Here is a 26,242-nt window from a genome sequence, read left to right on the forward strand (position 1 = left end):
TCTCTTTTTCAGTCAAATGATCGCCAAGATGTTCCAGGCCACACCACCTGGAATATCGATGTCTTTCTGCAAGTTGTCAAGGAAATGGTCAGTTTTTATGAAGTTGAAATATCTTTAATACATAAGCCTAGCTGAAAAGTTTGATAAAGGAGACTGGATTATTTTTGGTCCTTTAGTTTCATAAAATAACTGGAGAGACTCTTTTGCGAAACATTTTTTAATCAGAAGGTGATATAAAGGAGACTGGATTATTTTTGGTCCTTTAGTTTCATCAAACAACTGAGAGACTCTTTTGCGAAACATTTTTTAATCAGAAGGTGGTATAAAGGAGACTGGATTATTTTTGGTCCTTTAGTTTCATAAAATAACTGAGAGACTCTTTTGCGAAAGATTTTTTAAATCAGAAGGTGGTCTCTAAGTGGCACTGGCTCTCGTCATATGATCACTGCGTGACTGTCTTGTATTGGGCATTCCCAACACTTTCTTTGGTACAAGTTTTTAGAATTTTCATTTGCGTTTAAATATATCTTCTTTGACCCACCTCCCTTTGTTTATTGTTTCCTGAACTTTTTTTGTTTGTTTTGAGATAAGAATCCAGATATTTCATAAGTTTTTATATATAAATAATATTTCCCTAGACAAAATTCCTTTTGTTACTGTTTGCTGACATTTTTATCTTGGTGAGAATCTGAATATTTCTTTTGTATTCATGTAAAAATAATAGCTTCTTAGGTGACCGTGACATCTTTAAAAAAACAACTCTTTTCTGACTTTTTTTTCTCTTCAAAGAATCCCCATCTGATCTGGAGGGAAGTGATAGCCAACCTGGATCACAACGGCTTCCTGGTGCTGGGCAGGAAGGGACTGCGGCTACTGGTGCAGGGTCTGTTTCGTGGCCTGCAGGAGCCCTTCCCCATTGAGCTTATCTACAAAGCCTGGAACAACACAGAAGGACAGGTATTGGTGGATGATGATCGTGATGATTAGGGGATTTTATGGGATCAATTCTGTGAAACCTGAAAATCCGTAATGCTGACTGCCAGTTTTTGACAGTGTTTTCTTAAGAATTTTGATGTGATGTCTTGGAACCCTTTATAGCTTTGTGTGTTTCAGTAGTTGAGATGCCTTCGGGTTTGAATATACCACATTCATTTTGTGTGAAAGGTTTCTATCTTACCTGCTTGCTCAGTCTATATATATATATATTTTAGGAAGGTTTCCATTTTTATATGAAATGTGCGTGTCACCAAAACTTCATGTTTGGGCTGTGATTTATTTGTTCGTTGCCTCTTTGTCCAGCCCCCTCCCTCCACCTGTTTGTTCATGCTTTGTCCAACTGTTTGTCATCAGCTGTCATTTCTGATTCAAGCCCTGAAGCACCCAGACGTCTTTTGTTTGGCTGATTACAAAGGGGACTCAAACACTGTTGTCATTGACATTCTCAAGTCTACACCAAATGATGATGACAGAGAAATTGCTGTATGGTAAGTATTTTTTGCGTTATGTGAGTGTCATTGTGTAATTTTTTACTTTAACTGGTTTCTTTTTACACAGTTCCTTTGTATTGTACTAATACACACTAGGTATATTTGTGCAAGCTTGGACATGCAAGCCACTGAAAGTCACGTGGTCTGCTCTTTTCACCCCTTTTCTGTGTTATCATTATTTTGCTTAGTTCCATGATAGTGTTGCCTTTAATGCTCTGGTTTTGTTAACCTATATTTCTTTCTCAGTTTGCCCCAGTACCATGTGTGTTAAGAAACTTGTGTGTTTAGCATCATTATGAAGATAAGAATGTTGTTTCATTGTCCTTTACGAACTGTGTGTTGTATTTTGTTGCTGGCGGATGGAGGGTGCCATGAGTAGGTTGTACTCCCTCTTGTTAGTGTCTCTGTCTTGGGCTTTGGGAGCTTTTTAGGTCTGTCATTTTGTCAATGTGCTTTTCTTTGACTCATACTTTACCAAGCTCAAAGGTGTTGATTTTTGTGGGACAGGAAATCCCTGAGCCTTGTGGAGGCTTTGCTGCGTCTGTCTGACAACGGACATCATGCCCAAGTAGTGGAACTCTTCAAGGTGCCCATTGCCAAGTGTCCGGACATTCTAGTGCTGGCTTTGCTTCAGATCGCTGTAAGTTGTTGACCCCTATATAGTTAATGGATTTTTAAATCTTTCAAAATGATTATTGGCAGATGAATAGAGAATGCTGCTGGTAGGTCTTACTTGTTTATCATCCCTCTTTTGGTTTTCTCTTTTCGTCTTGGTATTTTTAATTAAGAACTATCTGACTGATAATGAGTTGATGTGCTTCTCTCTCTCTCTCTGTAAATGAAAGTATAGCACATTTGTGGAAAAAGTTTTTTGTTTTAAGTTAAAGGTTCATATTTTTCGTTAAAAAATTACTCTTTGCCTTTACTGAAGATGTTTTTCTGAATTTGATTCCTAATGGAAATTTTTCTTTTGTCTTGTTTAGATAGTCAGTGTTTAGCATTATTAAAAAATAAATAAAATCCAAACCTCCTGCCTCTGTAGGTAATGTATAAGGAGAAAGGAAGTTTGGACATGTTTTGAAGAGTAAGTGTTGATAAGAATTCATTTATCATCATCCATCTTTGGTTGTGGCCAAATGTTTCCCTGAAGATGAGATGTCCAAAATCTGAATGTGTATCTATTTATTTCTTTCCCTAGCCCACGTGGAACAGATTGAAGCAGGAGCTGATCTCCAACTTAATGCCCAGCTTCTTAGGGTCCCACAGCAACTCGGCCGTTATTCTGCACTATGCCTGGCATCATCAGGTCTGTGCCACTTTTTGTCTGGATTTGCCTTTTTTTTTTCTTTTCACAACATTTTAAAGTGAAGAGCTGCCTATTCACGCTTTGCAGGTGCTTGGAGGGCGCCGTTAGTAGGTCCTACATCTTTTTCTAGTCCTTTGTCATTTTTGTCTATCTGCCTATTTTTTACCATGTGCTAAATGACCATCTTTATGGTGATGTGCACCTCTTTTCTCAAGTAATTTACTCTGCTGCCTATGAATGGGGGTTGATGACCGATGTTTTTTGCTCAGGCAATTCTTGGAGTGTAGGGCGGGAAGCGAAATGTTGCTGTGGCGCTGTTGATTGCAAATTTTAATTATCATGTTAAGATTCCAAATGGGGGGGAGGGGGGGGGGGGGGTTAGCAGGTGGCATGAAGTTTCAACAGCATTCATGATTACATAGTGGATGGCTGTTCTTGGAGAATGTCTGTGGTAGGTTTTTCTGGTCTTTCCCTTTGCTGCTTTTGCCTTATCTTGGACTCTTCCTGCACTAAATGACTGGTTATCATGTCGATCTGCTTCTTTTTACTCAAAACTCTTCCGATGGAGGAATGAGGATAGCATAACTTTTCTTATGATCGCCGACGCTCTATTGCAGGGTCACTCCAGCAACATCCGAACCTTGATCATGCACTCCATGGCTGAGTGGTACATGAGGGGAGAGCCTCACGACCAAGTTCGCCTCTCGCGCATCCTGGACGTGGCACAAGATCTGAAGGTACTACCGGTGATCCTGTTGACTGTTTCTGTTGTCACGTCTTTGTTGTGGGGTCGGGGTTCGGTAGCTTGTTGGGTGCACTTGAGTTTATTTTCCTCTGTATCTTTTTATCTTTGCCAGTTCCAACTGTGTGGATGATTGAAGATCTGCACTAGTATTCCCACTGGGTGCCCCTTTCCTGTTAAACATCTGTTGTCCTTATGTCTCCTTTTTTGTGTTTGTTACTCTCTTGTAACACCTAATCTTCGGCACTTGCATAACCTAATTGTGTTGCAAGTGCTGTAAAACTTATTAAAATGCAAAATTTCATAAAATTATTAAACACTCTCTGCAGGCGCTGTCGATGCTGCTGAATGCGACGCCATACGCTTTTGTCATCGACCTGGCATGTCTTGCCTCGAGACGCGAGTACCTCAAGCTTGACAAGTGGCTCAATGACAAGATCAGCGAACACAAGGTACGCAGTGTTTTCACATGTTACTGTGTTTGTGTATGATTGAGTTTTGTTTTTGCGTCATGTCCCACTTGTAAGTTATTGTGATATACTTTCTTTTTCATGTTGTATTTCATGTGTGTGTTTGTGTGTGGCTGTTAAATTTTTGTGAAGACAACTTTTGTTTATTATTTTTTTTGTGTGTGCGTTGTTTATTTTAGCCGTATCTGCCAACATTCACAGGGCACAATCTATTACAATACAAAACTCATGTCACTCGCTGAAATGTACTTGTTGTGTTTCAGGACAGCTCCTTATTGTTTCTCATGTCTTTGTGCTTTTTCAGGCATGGGACTGTTGTTAGTTATATAATGTCAATCTGAACCTATTAGTTAGTTATATAATGTCAATCTGAACCTATTAGTTAGTTATATAATGTCAATCTGAACCTATTAGTTATATAATGTCAATCTGAACCTATTAGTTAGTTATATAATGTCAATCTGAACCTATTAGTTAGTTATATAATGTCAATCTGAACCTATTAGTTAGTTATATAATGTCAATCTGAACCTATTAGTTAGTTATATAATGTCAATCTGAACCTATTAGTTAGTTATATAATGTCAATCTGAACCTATTAAACACCTTGTACATAATGATTCCTCTGATGGTTAGAGGGTGCCAATGGTTGGTCCTACTTTTCTTTCTTTCTTGTATGTTGCTTTTACTTTGAACCTAATGACAGTTAATGTGCAGGGGATTGGAGGGTGTACTTCTTTTCTTTTACGCTGTTGTTTCTGTTTGTCTTGCCTCTGCCCTTTCTCTTTATAACTGTAAATGTGTGGATGTGTTTCTCTTTACTAACCCCAAGAACACCCCCCCCCCCCACACACACACACATTATTGTGTTGATGTGCTCCTCTCTTCTGGAGATTACCAAGATGATTACTGCTGTTTACTGACCTGTGTGTTTGTGTGTGGTGTTGCAGGAAGCGTTTATCCAGGCCTGTGTGATCTTCCTCAAGCGCCGCTGCCCTCAGCTGATGGGCCTGCAGGTGAAGGACGAGCACCCACAGACCCGCAGCCAGCAGCTTCCCCCGGAGACAGTGGTCACCATGCTGTCTTGTCTCAAGTTGTGGACTGTGTAGGTTTTGCACAGATAGATAGTTGGAATTGTCTTCCTTTTTTGTGTGTTGGCCTTGTAGAAGACTCCATTTTACCTAATGAAAACCCCCATTCTGTTCTGAAAGTGTGACTTGAGACTCTCACTCAGTGTATTTTCAATAGGGCCTAAACTCCCAAAATTTTGGAGTCTGAGTACCTTAAAAGAGATTACAAGGAGGCCTGAGGATTAAATAATTGTTATCAAATGTTAATGTATTCATTTGCTGAAGAAAAAAAAAAGGTTGGACTTATTTATTTATTCATTCATATGAAGTTTTAGCTATCTGGGCGTGGGCACTCATCATAGACGAAAGTGTACAAAGTGTCGAACTTTCCTTCTTTTAAGGATGATGAGTAGTTTGCTCACGTCTTCCCTTATTTTTTTAAAAAGTTGCTTAATTTGCATGTTTGATTGTTCTCCACTTTATGAAAATATTTCATGCATTTCATGTCCTGTCTCCATACAAAATTATCACCCAACCTTTTTTCACGGGGCCTTCTGCAGTCACCTGAACCCGGATCTTGCAGAGACGATCAACACAATGTACAACAACGCCTCTATCTACATGAACAAGCCCAGGCCCACTCCGTCTGCGGCCATGCAGGGCATGGGACCCAAGCAGCCGCCCTTCCCACCACAGAATATGGTCAACCCGGTGAGTGTTGGCAGTGAATGGCCCCCTGCTGAGGGTCTTTTTGGATTGCTCTCCCACTGTACACATGAGCACGCGCGGATAGACACACCCTTGTTTGCATACACATGCACATACACAGAAACACACCTATTGCAAAACATGGTCAACCCGGTGAGTGTTGGCAGTGAATGGCCCCTGCTGAGGGTCTGAGGGTCTTTTTGGATTGCTCTCCCTCTGCACACATGAGTACGAGGAGATGGACACACCCTTGTTTACACACACATGCCCGTACAGACACAATACCATATGCAAAAGGAAGGTCATGAATAAGATGTAGCCAGGTGTTTTCACTTGCATTAATTTAAATGATGCTTATTGTTTCACACATTGTGTACATTCAAACTGAACTGTTAACCAAAGTGGTATTGAGATGCTGTCTTTTATGTACTTGCAGTGTATTTTGTCACGGTCTCTTTTGTAGAGATTAGTTGACAGATGCTGTTTTGTAGCACTGAATCCCAGCGGAATGGCAGTACCTTAAGAGTGGTCTGTTTGAGTTTAGTAAGGTGTTTGAATTATTAAAGAAAGCAGTTGTTGGGATTGTTAAAGAAAGGAGTTTGCCATCTCACACACTTAGGTGTCCCCCTCCCCCCCCCTCTCTCTCTCTGTCTCTCTCTCTCTGTCTCTGTCTCTCTCTCTCTCTCTCTCTCTCTCTCTCTCTCTCTCTCTCTCTCTCTCCCTCCCTCCCAATGTTTATTTTGAACTGTGATGTGTTCCCCCCCCCCCCAGCATGACCCACTGGCCAACATTGGAGGGGTCCTCAACCAGCCTGGACCAGGTGCTGTGGGCCCTCCAGGACAGAGCCTACCTCAGGCCATGGCCAATCTCGGGCTGGGGCCCCCAGGACCCCCTGGCTCCCCGTCTAAGACGTTCCCCCCCATGTCTCAGCAACAGCAACAACAGCAGCAGCAGCAGCAGCAGGTGGCTGCCGGCGGTTTGGGTTTCAACCCCATGATGGGCAATCAGATGCCGAGTGAGTGTCATGCATCATTGTTTTATGTTCTCTTTGTTAGGTGACTTCTTTTATTTTGCAGCGAAGATTTCAGCGTGTGGTTGATAGGTGCTTTGATGCCGTCTGCTTCTTGTCTTATCAGTAGTATCTTCCTCCCATCTCTTTTATTGAGTATCCCCATCTTTCTGTTGGGATCTACCACTCAATGTGGATTTAGATCTGATGTGTAGAGTCAAAACAGCAGCCTCCCTTAATGACGAATACTGTATTAGTGGGAATGTTAATACATTTACTTTCATTGCAAGACTTACTGAGTTAATTCATGTTTGAAAGGTGTTAGGGATCATCTTGCAAGATTATTCTTATGGCACTTTCTTCATTTGTGTTTACCTTTATTGTAATGTCATAGTGTTCAGTATACTTTGCTGTTTTTCTTGTAAACAAAACTGAAATTGAAGCTGAATTCATAAACTGCCATGTTGGATGCTTGTCTTTGTTATATTATTTTGAAATACTTATCATAAATAAATATATTTTCTTAAACTTTTGGCCATAATTGTGGAAAGTTCGCTTAAAACCTCTAGTTGTTGACATGTTAAGTGTATTTTCCTTCTCCTTGAGCAGGTTTGGGTGTGCAGGCTCCCATTAACCAGAACATGGTGCCCGCCCCCGGTCCACGGCCACCGGTTAGCAACATGCCGTCCCTTCCCACAAACACACAGCAGACGCCCAAACCGGGCATGCCTGTCAACCAGGAGAGGCTGGGCAATCGCACGGGTGGGTGTGGTTTTAGGTTGAGCGGAAATTTAACTCTTTACCAGATACAGATGGTGGAACACGTGCTTTAGCGGTGTATTCATAGCTGCCACTTTTCCACTAATTAGCGGAATCTCTGCGTCATCTAGCTTTTCACCCTAATTTCCTCCTTCCTCCGCTGGACAGCTCTTGGTAGCAAATTGTGATAATTTTTTTTACACACGCAAAATACGGAACTGGGAGTGAGGCGAAAACGTGGCTTGCGCATGTCCAACCGTAGCTTCCTATTTCCGTTCTGTGCCTAGCGCTAGGCCTAGTTTCACATTTTTTATTGTGGAGCGACAGTGTTGTTAGAGCATCGGGACGTTGGCGCGCCTAGTTGTCATTGAATAATGCGGAAATTCGTCGGAAATTTATTCAGAATGCAAAAATAAATGGAGCTGGATTGAGGAAGAAGCAGACGGTGTGCAACTTCAAAAGTTTATAAAAAATGGAACATGCGATAAAGAAATCTTGTAGTAGGCCTACAGTGGCAAAGGTGTTGCCTCCTTGATCCAGTACTACTCTACATCGTTGCACAAGTCTTAAGAGAAAGAAATCTTTTTATAAGACACTAGCTGGTAAAAAACGCTGGATTTTTAGTCACCAAACTGGGTCAAATGCTTGTTAGTCAACTTCGTGCCTTGGGTTTTTTTTTTTTATTCAAATACATTTTAATTCAGTATGGTTAACAAATATGACACTTTTCCTTCCAAAATCATAGATTTTCCAATATTATATTGCCTCTGAATCTCACTGGTTTTACTCCGGCCTTCGGTGAGCGCGCGTACGCTTTCGTGTGAATTTCCTCCTTTTTTGAAATACCTGAGTGGCAGCTATGTTTGTTACATTGTGTAGTGGAATTTTCTGTTTTACCCTGTGTCTATTTGTATAGCTTGTTGGTATTTTTTGTTGTTGCTTAACTGTACTCAATAAGTGTTGGAAATAATTTTTTAAAGTTTCAAATTTATGAAACTCTCTGAGTGCTTTATTTCTGTCTTGTTTCCTGCCCTACGAATGGTAAATGGAAGGGGCATTTCTGTCATGGTAAATTTGATGTAAGGGGTATGAAATAAGATTCAGAGACACATTAAGTTTTTCGAGAGCTAATGTACACCGGTAAAGGAATCGAATTTCTGATTTGTGGAAAGACAGTTATTAATTATAATTGTTTTTATTAAATTAACTAGTTGTAAAACTCATGCAACGCCATAATATTTTTGCTAAAATATATAGCAATTAATAAAATTCTCCATTGCGCAATTATCAACGTTGTCAGCCCTTTTGCCTGATGGTTCTTGATCTTCCTCGTTGTGCAGCCCCTGGCCCAGTGGACGACATGTCCAGCATCTTCCCGGAGATGTCTCAGACCTTCACCAAGGAGACGGAGGACCGAGCCAATATGTACTTCCAGCAAATCTACAATCAGACCATGAGCATCGACGAAGTTCTCACTATGCTCAAGTCCTTCAAAGATTCCAGCGAAAAAATGAGCAGGGTAGGTGCTGTTTCCTACTTGTTTGTTTCCGTAAGGTTTTTATGGCGTTCGTGACTACATAACATCATATGAGCGCCAAGGGGTGGATGTCAACAAAGAAGTTCAAACGGGGAATCAGACCTACTCTGCTCACCTCTCGTGCCTCAACAGCACAAAGTCTGCTTCGATTATCAAGGCACCCCGGAAATAGCAGTTCACAAGAGAGTGACAAACATACAAAAGTGGTAAAGGAAAAATGACGATAGTAAGGATGAGGAAAGAAAAAGCAGCAGTTCCCCCTATGTTGTCCTGGCACAGTATGAGCTTGATATTGATAAATCAGCCCATTTATAATTCTACTGTGCATAAGAACATTTTAATATTAATACCCCCCCTTTGGGAATGTCCTAAAGACACTTCAGTCTGTAGCACTGCCCTGGGGTGGAAGGGGGAACAAAATGCGGCTCGCGGACGTGGCCTCGCTTCACCGAGAGCCGCAAAATACGGCTCGAGTGGCTCGCTATCTATTCCTATCCTTAATGAAAAAACGCGAAATTCTCGGCCCATCTGTGTTTTCGAAATAATAGAATAGACTTCCTGTTAGCGCATATGAAAGAAAATATAGCACTGACAGACGAATTTTTGTCATTTCAGCGCTTTTTTCTGTCCCCTTCGAAATGTAAAAAGGAAAAAAAAGTGCTCCCCTGACTTCAGTATATGTCTGATATTTTCACTTCTTTAATAGGTACACATACATAACTGTCAGCATTTCTTTGCATTACTTGAGCAACCTACGTGGGAAGTTTGAATTATGCCGTTGTACCTTTTTAGTTATGACGTTTCAAAGTTGGAAAATTGTTGATTTCATATGACACTTTCGATATTGCATAATCACTTTTAGAAACCCCAAACTATTATTATTGGAATATATCTCCAATAGTGTACCACCATTTGATAAATTATCTTTTTACCTTCAGTTTAATGGGCCACATGGATGTTTAGACATTTTCCTTTGGTGGGGTAGTGGCGTAAAAATACGTCACGGAAAAGCCCTGGGCCGGTGGTGGATTCTGGCCTGGTAGGAAAAGTGTTAATGTGATAACAGGAGCAACCGGTGAAGAAAAGAGTTGTCACCTTTTTGTGAAAACTAAAGTTTGTTAATGATTTGATATTTTCTGGGGGTTCTGAATCATATTCTTTTTATTCACAGGATGTTTTTGCCTGTATGCTGGGTAATCTGTTTGAGGAGTACCGCTTTTTCCATCAGTACCCCGAAAGAGAGTTGCAGATCACAGCCCAACTGTTTGGAGGAATTATTGAGCAGAAGATTGTCACGTTAGTGATCTTAAACATCCTTTTATTAGGAATAATAAGCCATGCTATGTTTTTGGACCATGAATTATGTAAACGTCATGGCAGTGTTATTTTGAAGTATGCCATTTTCCAAATCTCCTTCCTTGCTAAATGTGGTTGTTATTATTCTGATTTTCTGTGACTGGATGGACAACAGCACTGGATCGATTATTGATTTTGTATGTACTGTGGTTATTGTGACTCCTGAAATGGTGAAACTGCCAATGTAGTCCTTCACACTGCTTGGACTTATGTAGCACTTTTATGACGTGAAGCTAAGAGGTTGTATAGCTGTTGAAAAATGAAATGAACAAGTTTTATGTTCTTGTGGGGGGGGGGGGAAGTAAGACTGCTTTTTACTATTTTTTAAAAATCCATTCTGCTCACTAGTGACTTCCCAAGATTACATTAAGTTTGTGGGAGTCATGTTTAATGTCTTGTAATAATGTAAGTGTGTGGTGTTTTTTCTTTCAACCAGAGCAAGGAAGAGTTAAATATTTGGGGGGGGGGGGGGGGGGGGGGGTTCAGTTGTGCCTTGGATATGTGTTTTTAACTAAATCCTTGGTTAGAACCTTTGCTTTTGGAGTTTGTATGTTTGGGGTTATCACCGGTTCGATGGATATAACATAAATGGCTCTCTATTGAGGATAATGAAAGAGGAAAAGAATGTTTAGCAGGGATTTCATTGTGCTTGTATTTTCATTTTTCTTTTTAATTTCTAGTGGCTGGGCAGATGAAAATTTAGACGCATTTATCTGTGATTCCAGGTATTTAATTATGCTCATCTCTATTTTCATCTCTAAATGAAGGTGAAAGGTCTTTGATAATTATGCTCGATATGTTATTATACATCTTTATATCTAGTTCTTTTTGAAGTCCAGTCAGTAAAAAGAAATTTTCAAAGTCGAAAGTGCTTTGGTCTAATTTGATGATGGCAGAAGAAAACAACTCACAACAAACTGGTCCTTTTAAGTGAGATTCTAAATATATATTTTTTTAGATTGTAGAAACGAACAATAAATCTCTGTAGTATTTTTGTACTTAAAAAGTGTGGTAGGTTGAATGAATGACTAAAGAAATCCTGTTACCTGTTACTGGTTAATTGCATTACAGGCAGTTTTCCTCGATCTGAAGCACAGCGTCCGCATAAATTTATTTGACCTTTTTCCTTCCAAGTTACCGCTAATTGTTCTGTTCTTTTTGCTTAAAAAATAATGTGGACTATTAGTATTTGGTTATTTAGTAATCACATTACTAATTCCCATCAAGGCTAGGCTACACTAGCGTCAATGGGTTTTTTTAATTGAGAAGAAAATTACATGAGTTTTAACAGTCATTACTTGAAAATTACTTGCATTACTTCTGTGTTACTTTTGCTATTACTGGAGTAACACTTGGAATGTTACTTTAATTTTTCTTGAGTAACCACAAAATTTGCCATTGCTACTACTCTACTCGCATTACTTTGCAGCCTTTACTTCCCCTAACTCTATTCATCCATCATCATCATTACCATCATCATCATATCATCATCATCATCAGCATCATCATCTCTGTCATGGTTGAAAAGTAGTATTACGTCTTGAAAAATTTCAGTTTACTGCAAATTAATCAAATGAACATTGGTCAAGGAATTCGATTTTATCATCCTTGTTAAAAAGAAGCGTAGAATAGACTCTTGGGAAGGTTTCAACCACTTAAATGGAAGTAACTTGAGTATTTTTTGTATGTGAAATTACGTATAAACACAAAGGCTTCTTCGGGAGTGACAAAGAAGAAACAAGGCAAAGAATTAATAAAATTTGCCTGGTTATGTGGTCAATGTTAAGTATTGTGCCATATTAGTGTAATATTAGTGCAATTAATTTTTTTGATAATTATTACCATTATCATCATCATCATCATTTTTTGACGTTTGTAGACTCATAGGCTCAGTCATGTTTGTCATCTTCTTCTTTTGGATTGTTACAGATACTTGACTTTGGGTAAAGCCCTGCGATACATCTTGGAAGCTCTGAAGAAACCGCCCAGCTCCAAAATGTACCACTTTGGAATTGCTTCTCTTGAAAGATTTAAGTCAAAGTGAGTCTTTTTTTTGTTGTTTGTACTTCGTCGATATATGTGGGTGCGAGTGCACTAGTGTACGCGTTTATGTGAGAGAGTCGTGACTCGTATTATCTTTCTTGATGCGGACGGGGAGAGATTAAGAGGGGGAAAAAGAGAGAAAAGGAGAATGAGAGACTGATTGTCTCACAGTTTTGTTGTCTTTATGTTTTTTCGTTGTTCCTGTCTGTCTGTCTTGCCTTTTCCCTTCACTGAATGATCATTATTGTGTCGCTATTATGCATTCTTCTTCTTCCGAGCTTTCCAGCAGTTAATCGTTGCTGCTTCCTTGACCTTCCTGCAATAAAACACCTTGTCGTTTGCTGTTCTGCCTGCCGTAGTTGTTTTGGTTCCAAGTCAGGTTTCTATGTCCTGTTCCCATCTGTGAGGTCTCCCCCTTCCTCTCTTTCCTTCTACCTTTGCTTCCTGAATATTTCTCAAGTAAATCATGGTGTTTGATGTGGCCAAATGTGACAGCTAGGTGGTCAATATATGTATATCTTACATTGTTTGGGTTGTAGTTGCCCCCGGGGCAGTGCCACTGACTGTAGTGTCTTTAGGCCATTCCCAAAGGGGGGACATTTCTCGTTCAAGCACAGTAGAATTGTAAATGGGCTGATTCATGTCACGCTCATAACTGTGCCTGATCTACAACAGGGAACTGCTTCTTTTTCTTTCCTAATCCTTACTATTGTCATTTTTACTCTACTTCTTTTATATGTTTGTCACTCTCTTGTGACCTGCTATTTCCGGGGTGCCTTGATAGTTGAAGCAGACCTTGTGCTGTTGAAGCTAGAGAGGTGAGCGGAATAAGTCTGATTCCCTGTAAAGACTTCTCTGTTGACGCCCACCCCTTGGCGCTCATATGACCTTATGCAGTTGCGAGCGCTGTAAAACCCTCTACTATAAAAAGAAAAATGGGTTGTAGTTTGTGGGTGCAGCTGATATGTTATACACTCCTATATTGCTTGTTTCCAGTGTTCTATTATCCATTATCCCAGAGGGTTCCTCATGATGAGCAGCACTGGGTGACTGCTAGGTTATATTTCTGCAGAAATGTTACTATTTTAGAGTACATATTGCCACCATCTGCGTCCCTTGGGAAGAGGATGGCCGCCCCTGGAAAGATTTGAAATCAGTTTGACTGTCATCTTCTTAATAGTTTCTGTGCAAGATTACGATTGTGTATGAGACTTACTTCCGCTGCCACTAATGTTACTTTGGGAATCCTCTCTCAGACTGAAGGAGCTGCCACAGTACTGCCAGCATGTAACCCAGATCCCTCACTTCATGCAGTTCCCTCAGCACCTGATCGAGGTAAGTCTTCACCGACTCTTTGTCTCAGGTCAAGGGACTAGGCACAAAACATCCAACATGTTTAGAATTCTTTGTAATATCAAAGATACTCAACCATTTTACACTATGTCTATTTTTTAATTATTCAGTCAGACCAGTATAAATGTGCCTAACATTCATGTGATCAAAGCATCTTTGTCCCAGTGCGAGTTTAGAGAAAATCAATGTTTCTCCTTTTTCTGTAAAAAGTATGACTCAGGGCTTTTTTCTTTGGGAAAAGTTTTTGTTGAAGATCAGCTTAATGGCATTGCTTATTGTTTTAGACTGCGCCCAAAAATTAAAAAATTGACCAGTTTCATTCAGTTACATGATTAGAGCATAGAGAGCATAACACCTGTGACATGCTTTTTGTCTGTAGCTCATAAGTGTATGAATGTTTCTCTCCCATGTGTTTTCAATGTGTTTCAAGGACTTAACACTCTGCAGTCACACAACCAGCTGTACAAAATACCCCATCTGGTCACCCAGCCAGGAGAGTGACTGCAACGGACTTTTCAGGCCTGACGCATTCTGGCGCCAAGTGACCGCAAAGTGTTAAAGATTGTTCCCTTGAGTTTCTCTGTGTGTTTATCTCTACAGTGTGTGGAGTACGGCACGAGGTCCCAGGAGCCCCCTCACCCTCAGATGCCCCATGGGATGATCAGCGAACTCAGTGGTCGACCTATGACCCCCGTGGGAAACTTCCCCAGCCACGTGCGGCCCCCTGTGCCGACCATGGATGCAGCAGGAGGGGCCACATCCGGCCCGCCCCCACCCCAGGCATCGGTGGCCCCGGCCAGTGGGCCTTCTTCCGCTGCCCCGGCCAGTGGTGGTGTGACCTCATCCTCGGTGCAGAGGAGCAGCGGCAGCTTCGCTAAGGTCAGAGTAGTTGCGTTTTTTGGGGGGTTATGTGTCCCTTTATCGAGTGCTATGTTCGCGATCTTCTTCATATCAGACAATTGTCGACTACAAGAATGTGAGTGAGTAGGGACAGTGATGTTTCAACACTAAGATTGAACAGTGAGAGAATTATAATGAATAACAATGATCGGATCTATTTGTTTGTGCTAAGGTGAGAGTTGTTGTCTGTTGTCTTGTTTTCACTGCTGTCCATATGTGTATATAATTAATCTATGGTTGAGAAAGTTGTTCTTTGTGTGGCTGAAATAGTTTCTTTGTTCACATCAAATGTTTATTTTTTCTTGAGTGCGTGAGGTTTATTCTCAGTAATCATGCCTTCGATGTAACACATTCAGAGCTTTTTATACTTGTATGGGATAGAGCGCTATATAAATGCAATTGATTATTTTCATTGTTTGGTTTTATGGCACTCGCAACACTTTAGGTCATATAAGTGCAGAAGATTAGTTACAGGAGAGAAACAAAAATAAAAAGAGGGTAATAAAGGACTAGAGTATGATAGAACAAGCAAACTTCATCAGAGCATCCTCCAATGCCTCCCACTGTTGTTGACGACACAACCTCCATGAGACACACAACAGTGCATGTTCGTTTTAGGGTATCAAAATTTGATGTAGCCTGATACACACGGAAGCCACGTTCACATGAGAAATATAACACATACCATGTTACAGCATGTCTGTTGTTTAGGTCAAAATTTCTTGTTCTCTGGTATTGTCTTGTAATGCGTTGCCATCTAACCCTCCCCCCCCCCCCAAATCAAGTGGGTGGTTGGTTGATGCTCTTATGTGGTTTGCTCCTTCTTTCCAATGAAATATCTATCGCCCTTATCTCTGCTCCTTTTTTGTTTGTTACTCTCTTGTAACACCTCTATCATCACCTATATGACCTCATTGTGTTGCATGTGCCTTCTTTAAACTCTTACTTTAAAAAACCCTGAAAAAATCCAAACTGAACTAACAATATTTTTTGTAGTGATGATAAGCGGGGTTCTACCATAGATGATTGGCTGACTGGTTTCTTGTCCTCCTTCCTATTTTCTGCAGCCCTCCATCGCCACAGCCACTAACATCGACACACTGCTGGCAGGCCAGGGGAACAACGATGTGCATGTGCCGCCCGAAGCTGTACAGGACAAAGTCTTCTTTATCTTCAACAACCTGTCCTTGGCTAACATGAATCAGAAGGTGAATATCTGTGTGTGTGTGTGTGTGTGCATGTGTGTGTGTGTGTGTGTGTGCATGTGCGTGCGTGCGTACGCGCCATGTGTGCATGCTTACTTGGCATAAACAACTTTTGAACCGACTGTATTGTGTTTGGAAGGGGAGTTCAATTGACATTTTGTTACACAGAAGTGTGTTATGCCATATATAGATTTTGTATAGTAAGTCGTGCTTTGGTGATGTATTCAGTATGTTTAGTCATATGGTAGTGCTTATAGAATCATTCTGTATGTTTTGTCATGTGATAGTGAGAGCTACAGTACGTATGAGATATTTTGTGTGCTGAACATTTTTTTCTTTCTCAGGCTGAAGAACTGAAGGAGACGATGGGCAACGACTTTGTGTCATGGGTTGCCCAGTACCTTGTGATGAAGCGGGCCAGCATTGAACCCAACTTCCACACACTCTACTCCAACTTTGTCGATGCTCTCGGCATTGATAATCTCACCAACATTGTCGTCACAGAGACTTTTCGCAACATTAAGGTGAGCTTGTCGGATACCAAGTTGAAATCTATAACTGGAGGAAACTGGATATCGCTTCATGATGTAGCTCTTTGGGATCTGAACTATATGTTCTAAACATTCCGTCTCTCAGAATTTCTTTCTCAGTGCTAGCCACCTCTTTTCCCAGGGTGCAAAACTAAAACTTTCCTATCCCAATCTTGCAGTGGGAAGTGGATAGGTAGTGTCTAAGGATGGGGTTTCATGTAGCCAGTGAGCATATAATTATAGCTTTGGTTAATCATAGAAGCATTACACTGTTGACTGAGTTTCTTGAGTAGAATTGACTTTTTTACGAGTAGATTTGGAAATTGTAAGCTTTTGAATGAGCACTTTTCTAATGAAAAATGAACATTTTGTATTTGGTATTGTGAAAAATGCCCAATGCTTCACTCACTACACGGGCTATTTAAGTTTCTCTTTCCACATGTTGGTTGTTTGATAAATTGATTGCTCCAATCTCTTAAGATCACGATTACGATCTCGATCACGAGTCGCTTAACCTTTTGCGAGGGCGTTGCATTGTAGAAGGTTGCACCAGCTGTCTCCACCTCTTAGGTTGATATTCGAGATGAAAAAGAGTGAACGTTAACTATTTGCTAAATAAATACAGGTGGGGGGGGGGTGTATGTATATATATGTTAACTTGTCAGTATTGAAACATAGATGTAGCTAATGACAAGGAAATAGCTGACTGTAAGTTCTTCAGCTCAGTGGACCTGTGGCTTGAAGGATGTATGATCAGCTATGACTCGAGTCCGTTTTGTGGAGAACATAGAAGAAAGAGGAAAAAGCCAAATCAGAAAATTCTGTCTCTCCCCCCACAACAGGTGCTCCTGCGCAGCGACAAGGGCGTGGCCAACTTCTCAGACCGCACTCTGCTGAAGAACCTGGGCCACTGGCTCGGCATGCTGACGCTCGCCAAGTGCACCCCCATCCTCACCATGGTGAGTCAATGGTGCCAAGATGGCTTCTTGTTTTTTCAAAAAATGGATCATTCATTCATTTGTTAATGTCTTCATCGGTTTGTTTATTCTTTTTTGTTGTTGTTGTTGTTCAGTTTTGTACTTTTTATTTTTAAATGTAATTTTTGTCATGGTGACGTTTTGTAAAACTTACCCTTGTTAATTTGTTTTTTTTTGTTTTTTTTTTAGATGTCTAGTGTACTGATGCTGTGAGTCTGGAGTAAAGAGAAAGTGTAAGAGAGATAAAAGGGGGGGATTTGGGGGGGTGGGGGGTGGGGGAAGGTTTGCAGGAGGAGTGTATGTGTTACTTTTTTGGTGCAGTGTGCTATCATCAACCGACCACTTTTGTTTTAGTTGTGGGCAATGAGCTTCCTTATGGCGAATGCCTTATCAAGGGATTTGTGATTATTAATTTAAAAGTGCAGGTTGAAATGCTCTCAGATGTATGCTCCTTTTATGAAGTAAAGCCTTTAAGGTGTTTAAAAATGATCAGGGTAGATTTATACAGTTTGACATTTTTGTGGTCTTAGTAGATTCATCCTTCATTTTACAGGAATTGAACCTGAAAGCTCTGGTTTATGAGGCTTACCAGAAGGGAAATCAAGAGCTGCTGTATGTTGTGCCTTTTACAGCCAAGGTCTTGGAATCCTGCTCCAAGAGCAAGGTACTTTTTGTTCTTGTGATAATCTAGCTTTGTGAAATTGGTCTCTGAGGGGAGCGGTTGTTTTCTTGATTTTTTTTTCCTTCTTGTTTTTGTTTTTTGCATTCAGGCATCGTTTGCCCTAAACTCCATTCTTGATTGATCCATGTTTGAATTTATTTGCAGATAGATTTCAAACATGATGTTTGTTCTCAAAGCAAGAGGACTCAGTTTATGTACGATGATGATAAGACTTAAATCAGGGGCTTTCAATCATGTCTGATTACTTACTGCTGGTCATGCTATAGAATCATGAATCATGCCTAAAATTTGACGACAAAATGTGAATGCCAATGTTTTACTCCCAATTTGGCCTTACTGTATCTGTGTTCAGAATTTCTTTAAGTAATTATGACTTATTAGTTTTGAAATCAAGAAATCCTCTTTGTTTAATGGGGTAAAGGCCATTAACTTTCTGCCTGTATGAAGGGCATCCTGTTTCAACATCACAGCTTTTTTTCTGCGCTTTTTGTGATCATTATAAAGTCATGTTGGACTGTGGAACATAAATATATACAGGGTTAGAAATAGACCGCGGCAATTTGCCTTGGTGCCTTTGCAATTTTCCGTAATGCCCTTGAAATGAAAGGGTCAACCGCAGCGATTTTTGCTGTGCCCTTGTTTTTTGTTTAAAAGAATGTGAGGCCATGAAAATAAATCAATCTTTGTCCTGTGCTGTCACTTGTGGAAAAAGAAAGAAAAGAAAGTTATACAAGCGTCTTGTTGGGTTTTCCCTCGTGACCTTTGCCACCGTGACCAGTCAGTGAACCAGCATCACAACTTACTCACAAGATACGGCATCGTGTGAGCACCGGTTGTTTTCGAGGTCGCCAAAGTTCATTCAAAGTCTGAATGCTGCGAAGTATTGGACTCCGGAATGGGGGGCAATTATTGATTTTTTTATTTTTAAGATACACTCGTTGGAGGGGGAGGGAGGGGTATGAAGACATCCTGACAGACTTGTCTGAAATCTCATCAAAGCTTCAGTGAGACACTGCTCAGCTTGACCATTGTGTTCGTTTTGTCATGGCTAGCGCAAACACACTCACAGCAATGATAAGCAAACCTCAGCAGTGTCTGAAAAAAGCTCTGGATGAAAAAGAAGACTGCAGATGTGAGAGAAAGTGCAAGTGTGATGATTACAAAAAAACCCCATGAAAGATGTGTTGGATAAGCTGGTGCTGTTCTTGGTAGAAAGATTTTCTGGCACATCAGAAGATAAAGTTTTGAAGAGTGCAAAGATATTTGACTGGATAAGTGTTCCTAAAACTGACAAAATGGATGAGCTGAAAGAATATGGTGAGACACAGATGGACGACTTGAAAGCTCATTTGAGACTGTGCTTCATTACCAAGTGTTTCAACACCAAGGATGCTTCAACACTGAAAATAAAGAAAGGGTGGCTCATGTTTCTCTCCGAAAGTCAGGGCTTATTACCTCTCAATGAGAACAAGACAAGTTCAATCCTGAAAAAAGCATGGAAATTTCCTCATATAATCTCTGTTTAGCCATCATCCACAGCCGAGGTAGAAAGGCAGTTTTTAATGAAGGGCATCCTTGGTGACTGGAGGCGTTCACTTTCCAGAGATATGCTTGAAAAGATTATGTTATATGTCCCAATGGTCCTGAGATCACAGAATTCAATCCAGAACCCTGCATTGCCAAGTGGCAAGAGATGTGTCTCACAAATAGATGTCCTGATAAAACAGTACTATTCTCTGAAATCATTTTATCCGGTGAAACTTTTAAAAATCACTTGTTTTTTCCGATTACGAACAAACAGTAATCCTGTCTTTTTTATATTATGTGTTCCAGCATATTTTCAATATACTGATCTAGTCATAAGTCATATGACATGCTCATTGTTTAGGTGTTTTTTATACTTTAAAACATGTATTTTCAAAACTAGTTTTCACTTATCATAGTCTTAACCACCTTATGCAGTTGTAAGCGCCGTAAAACCTCTACTAAAACTAAAAAACAAACAGCCAAAACTTCATACTGTTTAAAAACAGTTTTTATTTATTCATTTTTTCCCCATACAAGTTCATAAGTTGTTTTCACTCCCCATTTGTTTTTTTTACAAGTTCAAAATTTGTTTTCATTTACCATGATTTGTTTTTATTTTATCACTACACTGCCTGTAAACTACTCTGTTTGAATCTCATTAATGATTAATGTCTTACCTAATTGGTCATATTATTTACTGTTTTCCGGCACATTATTCATATTAATCCAATCAACAAGAGGTAGTTATAAAGGCATTTAAGTCAGATGCAATCGTGATCGTTATTTTATTTAAAACTGATTTTTAGTGCTTTTGTTTTGATGTGATTTTTACTGGGATTTACTTAGTTTTCATTCCTAATTTTACAAATTTTCCAATAACTTTATACTTTTGTAGATAGTAAGAATAAATTGTACTGTTATTTATATAGATGTTGTGATGATCACCTATAATTTTTGCCTTGGTGCCCTCTGAGTTTTAGGTCCCACCAAGGCAATTTTTGCCTGCCCTCCTGAGCACCTAATTCAAGCGCAGCGAAGATTAGGTGTTTAGTTTTAGTAAGACTTATATAGGAATTTTGCACACAATTAGGTCAAGGAAGTGCCAAAGAGGTGCTATGAATCAGAATGTAATATACAAACAAAGGGAGGAGAAGAGATGAGGATGATAGATGTTAAATAGGATAGAAGGAGCAAACTACTTCGAAGCTTCCACCAACCAACGGCGTAAGTGTTGCAAGCAGTTCTTGCTTCCAGTGAAAAACCAATTTACTAAAAGAGTGAGTGTACATAATGCATTGTCCCCAGCCCTTTGGCGTAGCCACTCTCCAGCCACTTATAGGCCACAACTTTTTTGGTGTATGGACTGGCGTTTTATCCCTGTACAGGGTGTCCAGCAAAGTCGTAAAGTCGTAAAAAAGTCGTAAATTGGGCGCCCTGGTCGTAAAGGTCGTAAAGGTCGTAAATGGTAGTAAGTTTGCCTTGAAGGTAGTACAAATTTGGTAAACGGTCGTAAATTAGCCTGCATACTGAGTGATGAAGCCAGAAAGACTTTTCAGTGAACCCTAGCCGCAGTACATGACTCCGTTTTTGCAGGTCGCGATTGTGATATAATTATTCCTTCACCTTTTCCCCGTTTGAGAGTACGTTTCACGCGAAAAGCCGGCTATGGCGGCAGGTGGAAGGGGGTTAAGAGAGATATTGATTCGCGACGCTCGGGGGAGGGGGGGGAGAGCGGATGAAGGCAACACCAGAGGACAAAAACTGTACGCAAATTTCAGAATTTTGATTAGATTTAGAGCCCTCTACAAAGCGCGCGTTGGTGCAGGCCTTGTGTGGAATCGGGATCCTTCATACCCTGTAAGCCGTGTTATTGAAATAAAGTGTTTGCGTTTCATTTGTTGGGTGATAGTAAATTAGAACAATATTGTAGCTTTCTGTTCAAGACTGGCAGATTTTCAGTGCCACTGCCTCTTGCCCTCTCACAGTTCTTACACCTCTCACACTGAATAGGTTTACTCGAGTCATTACGTGTGTGTGTGTGTGTGCGCGTTGTTGTTGTGTAACATGGCCCTGGAAAATGGAGAAGCCGGTTTGGCAGTCACCCTGTGTGTACACATTAGGTATAAATCTACCACCCCCTCCCCTTCCCACCTCCACCAGGGCAGTGCTACTGACTGAAACGTCTTTAGGCCATTCCCAACGGGAGGATATTAACATGTTCTTATGCATAGTAGAATTGTAAATGGGCTGATTTATTAATGTCATGCTCATACTGTGCTGGACCCGCGTAGGGGAACTGCTGCCTTTTCTGTCCTCTTCTTTACTATCGTCATTTTCCTCTACTTCTTTTGTATGTTTGTCTCACTTGTGAACTATTATTTCCGGGGTGCCTTGATAGTCGAAGCTTGGACTTCTCTGTTGACATCCACCCCTTGTCGCTCATATCACCTATGCAGTTGCGAGCGCAGTAAAAACCTTATTAAAACTAAATCTAGCTGATCGTCTGTCTATCCTCCATTTTGTCGACTGGACTTTGTTGTGTGTTCTTTTCGTTCCATATGTTATGTAATAATAATATATATGTTATTGATGGCGTAAATTAACTCCCTTTTCGAGCTGGTGTGGGGCTTGATTTGCTGGGTAGTAAATTTTTTTCCAGGTAGTAAATTTTTTCAAGAAATATTGCTGGACACCCTGCTGTACTTACTGCGTCTTCTGCTTCTCTTGTACTGGTCTATCCATCTTCAAAAGTATACTACTATAACCCCTCAATTTATTGTACACAATGACTTGTTTTTGCCTATTAGAGTGTCACTGGGTATATTCGTTCAAAGAAAAAACATCCCAAAACAATAAATGAAACGCGCAAAAAACAACAACCCCCCCCTCCCCTCCCCCGACTAACCTGCAGGAAGACAAAGGTTGACACATTTGAGTTGTGTTTCAGATTTTCTGCAAGCCCAACCCATGGATGATGTCCATCATGAACGTTCTTTCCGAGCTGCACCAGGAGCCGGACTTGAAGCTCAACCTCAAGTTTGAGATCGAGGTGCTGTGCAAGACGCTCAACATCGACATCTCCACTGAGCTGAAGCCCACCAAGTACCTGCGAGACCCGACCCGCATGGCCACTCTGCCCCAGCAGCTGTCTCCGGTCACCCAGCAGGAGGAAGTGGTCGGCCCGCCTGTGGTCTCCGTGGGTGGCCCGGCAGCGGGAGCAGTTGGCGCGGCGGGACCCAACCCCCCGGTGGCCGGAGGTATCCCCATGCCGCCGATCCCCAGCATGCCTCCAATGCCGCACACCATCACAGGGATCCCCCCGCCCCCCACCAGCAACATGGCCATCCCCCCTCCCCCGACATCGGCCTCGGTGCCGCCCATGCCTCAGACAGACGGCGCCACCCCGATGCTGACGGCCTTACAGCCGCGCTTCAGCGTGCACGACATCAACACCAACACCCCCCTGGCCACTTTCCTCCAGCAGCACATTGTCATTAATGAGCAGGTTAGCGAGCTTGCCCTTGATTGACATGATGTGTGTGTGTGGCTCTGAGAAATCCTGTTGGGAGGGACTTAAGTTCCAATGAGATATCTGTTTAAAGAATTGACGCGGGACTGCACTGTTTTCACTGATAGGTTTTTATGAAACACATAGCCACCGACCAGTATTTAACCCTATTCGTACGCCCTGGGGTAATTTTGTACCCAGCCACCGACCAGTATTTAACCCTATCGGTACGCCCTGGGGTAATTTTGTACCCACTGGGTTGTATTCTTCACATTTTAGAATATTTATAGTACGAAGATCTCTTTGAAACTTTCAGTATTTCTCAAAAATTCATTTTGACAGACCGCTATTCAAAGCATAGGGATTGGATAAACTTGTAAACTTCCGCTGTGGAAAGTTGTGGCACAGAGTTCCCCACGTCGTATGGATACGATAGTAAAACATGACGTACTGATAAGGTTGATACATTTTGTAGGGTCTGAGTATGTAAGTCTGTTTTCATATAAGAAAATAAGTATTCTATGTTTGTTAGTATTTCTCCTTGCAGACTTGCGGATGCTGAAGAAAAATGATGAAATGTCAAGACTGGGTTTGCAAATGATAATGTGTGAACAAAGCCCGTGAGTCAAGAAGAGAGATATTTTTCTGCATTTCTACTTTTAAAAAGATTGAATGTATTGAAGGCAGTCAGGTGTGTTTTACTTGGCTAATGCCCATCATCTTGAATCACTGCATCTGTTTTTGTAAAGTTGGCAGCTATGTAAATACAAAATGAACCATTTCTACCTCTTAATTTACAAGGAATTGGTCTATTTTATGTATACAGCTTTTATAAATTATTTTGAGGACAGTTTTTGCCAAATTCTGAAACTGTTTATTCCTTCAAATGGCCTCTAATTTACATGGTGAACCCTTCATCTTAACATCCGTTACGCACGATAACATCCGTTACGCACGAATATTGTAGCAGCAGAAAAAGACGGAAGAAGTGTGTCTCCGTCCTTTCACTTTTATGCATCCTTATCATGGAAAGTTTTCTATGCTGTTTCCTCTAAACTTGTCCCCTTCGTGACCTTTAAAGTGTCAGAGATTGTTTCGGTGAGATCCAGTTGCACCCAAGCAAAGTATGAAATGCTCAAGACTGATGAATCTTTTGAAAATGATGCAAAAAGTCTGTTTCAGATGTATTGACCTTCTGACGGTATTTTTCAGAGCCATACACATTCATGACCATGTTTATATTGATTTTTAATTTCTGTAATTTTATTTATTTGAATGTTGTCAATTGATGTCAGTCCTTTTTATATCGCAAAGTTTTAGCATAATTCCAAATATTCTTCTACATTTTAAAGTTTTGTATGTGTATAAAAGCTGGTGGGCTCAGATCAGAGTATTTTCCTTTACCAGCTGCATACGTTTTGGTTAAATGACAATGATGGCAAAAGGCTATCATGTATACTTGTAAAAAACTACTGCTGTATCAGGAATGTACGTATCTGTCTATGCCAGCAGGAACTACCGAGTCTTTCTATTTTCAGTATAATACGATAATGGCAACAATACAATAAACTTTGTTTTATCCGTGTCTGCTTCATTTATTTCATCACGCCCCACAGAGAGTTGGGGACAGATGTAGGGATAGTTTGCTGTCCTGATAACAGGAGGTGAAGCTCCAAGAGTAGCTCCCAGAATGATGAGTTGCTACCTGTATGCAACAATCTCTTTGGTGTTGGAGTGACTTATTTTTTGTCTTCTGTCCTGTGTTTTGTTGTGCTGATTTTTGGACTGGGGAATTTGGATAAGGTTTTTAAAAGAAAAAAGGCTTCTGATGGTTCTCAGTTTTGTTCAGCCTTGTCGTAGGTATGGAAGAAGAAAAGAAGAAGTTTTTGGTGACTGAGCTGCAGCTTTTTTTCTACTTTGCCCTGCATGTTTGTGGTTACTTCAAACATAGCGGTGTCTTCCTTGACACATTTCTCTGCTGTTCCCTGCCTGAAGAGCTGTGTGAGTCTGGATCAGGGCAAATGTTTTAAAGAGTGGCAGCTGCTATTTCCTGTCAGGAAGAATTGTGTTAGTCCAGGTCAGGGCAAACGTTTTAAAGAACAAGACGATTGTGAAAATGACTTGTCACTTTTTGGGACACACTTAGTCTGACATCTATGGATGGTCCCCGTCTCTGGTAATTGTGTCTAAACACCAGACCAAAGGAAACAATACCGGTACTACCGGCAAGACTCTCAGAGATTGAGGCATCCATGTACTAAAGAATCCAGAATCTCTGTTTCAGGGGTCGAGGATCTCTTGATGAAGGCAGATACTATGGTCAATGGTAGACTCCTTTCAGATGTGGTATTCTCCATGTATCCCGTGGTTTCAGAAGTCTCAATGTTCTGGGTAGTTTCTAGAAAACCACAAATTCAGAGGTTGAAGAGATGTTGTTGTTGTTGTTTTGAAATCCCTTTAGCTGCGAGCATTTCGCTCTTGGCAGCGCAATGCCTCCCTCAAGTAACCACATGTCCTTGTCTTCTGGTCAACGCCAGAGTAGAGCAGGCTTTGTAAGCCTGTAGGTGTGTGTAGGAGCCTGCGCCGAAGAACTACCAGGTTTGGGCAGTGAAGGAGAAGATGTTCAACGGTCTCCTCGTGGTAGTCACAGTGTCTGCAATGGGGTTCCCACATGGGGTTGATTCTGTTTATGTGCTTGTTGGTGTGTAAGTGTCCTGTGCGGGCCCTGAAGATCAAAGTCTGATCGGCTCGACATAAAAGAATCGAAGGGTCTTTGGGGTTGGGTTTGTCCATGTACCCGAAGAGAGATCTTCCTGTTTCTGCGTTGGCCCATCTGTTCAGCCACTCGTCTCTGCTTTTGTCTTGGATGATCCCTCTGCAGGTCTGTAAAGAGGCGGCTGTGTCTGTCTGGGGCAGGCTTGCTCCAGTCTTTGATAGCTGGTCTGCAGTCTCATTCCCTGTTACTCCAGAATGGCCAGGCACCCACTGCAGTGTGACCCGGACGCCATAGGAAGTGCCCATCTGTTTTACAAGGCTGAGGATGTTCCCGTCACCTCTGTAGTCTCCTCCTCCC

The 26,242-nt window shown here is 41.0% G+C and overlaps 1 protein-coding gene across 4 annotated transcripts in view; it reads left to right on the plus strand.

The window, feature by feature from the left end:
* The window catches only part of LOC101853376 (CCR4-NOT transcription complex subunit 1), a 66,852-nt gene that overhangs the window by 12,463 nt on the left and 28,147 nt on the right, over positions 1-26,242 (plus strand). For all 4 annotated transcript variants that reach the window (XM_005094387.3, XM_005094388.3, XM_005094389.3 and 1 more), the window contains exons 9-29: positions 13-87; positions 790-957; positions 1,351-1,484; positions 1,995-2,127; positions 2,686-2,793; positions 3,411-3,530; positions 3,865-3,987; positions 4,956-5,110; positions 5,636-5,786; positions 6,555-6,798; positions 7,402-7,554; positions 8,892-9,070; positions 10,260-10,384; positions 12,374-12,484; positions 13,744-13,822; positions 14,441-14,719; positions 15,808-15,948; positions 16,290-16,469; positions 17,318-17,434; positions 18,006-18,116; positions 22,609-23,166. In XM_005094387.3, coding sequence (XP_005094444.1) covers positions 13-87; positions 790-957; positions 1,351-1,484; positions 1,995-2,127; positions 2,686-2,793; positions 3,411-3,530; positions 3,865-3,987; positions 4,956-5,110; positions 5,636-5,786; positions 6,555-6,798; positions 7,402-7,554; positions 8,892-9,070; positions 10,260-10,384; positions 12,374-12,484; positions 13,744-13,822; positions 14,441-14,719; positions 15,808-15,948; positions 16,290-16,469; positions 17,318-17,434; positions 18,006-18,116; positions 22,609-23,166 — 3,444 coding nt within the window. The remainder of the gene's footprint in view (positions 1-12; positions 88-789; positions 958-1,350; positions 1,485-1,994; positions 2,128-2,685; positions 2,794-3,410; positions 3,531-3,864; positions 3,988-4,955; positions 5,111-5,635; positions 5,787-6,554; positions 6,799-7,401; positions 7,555-8,891; positions 9,071-10,259; positions 10,385-12,373; positions 12,485-13,743; positions 13,823-14,440; positions 14,720-15,807; positions 15,949-16,289; positions 16,470-17,317; positions 17,435-18,005; positions 18,117-22,608; positions 23,167-26,242) is intronic.

This window comes from Aplysia californica, unplaced genomic scaffold, assembly GCF_000002075.1.
Source record: "Aplysia californica isolate F4 #8 unplaced genomic scaffold, AplCal3.0 scaffold00081, whole genome shotgun sequence".
In the NCBI taxonomy this organism is placed as follows: domain Eukaryota; kingdom Metazoa; phylum Mollusca; class Gastropoda; order Aplysiida; family Aplysiidae; genus Aplysia; species Aplysia californica.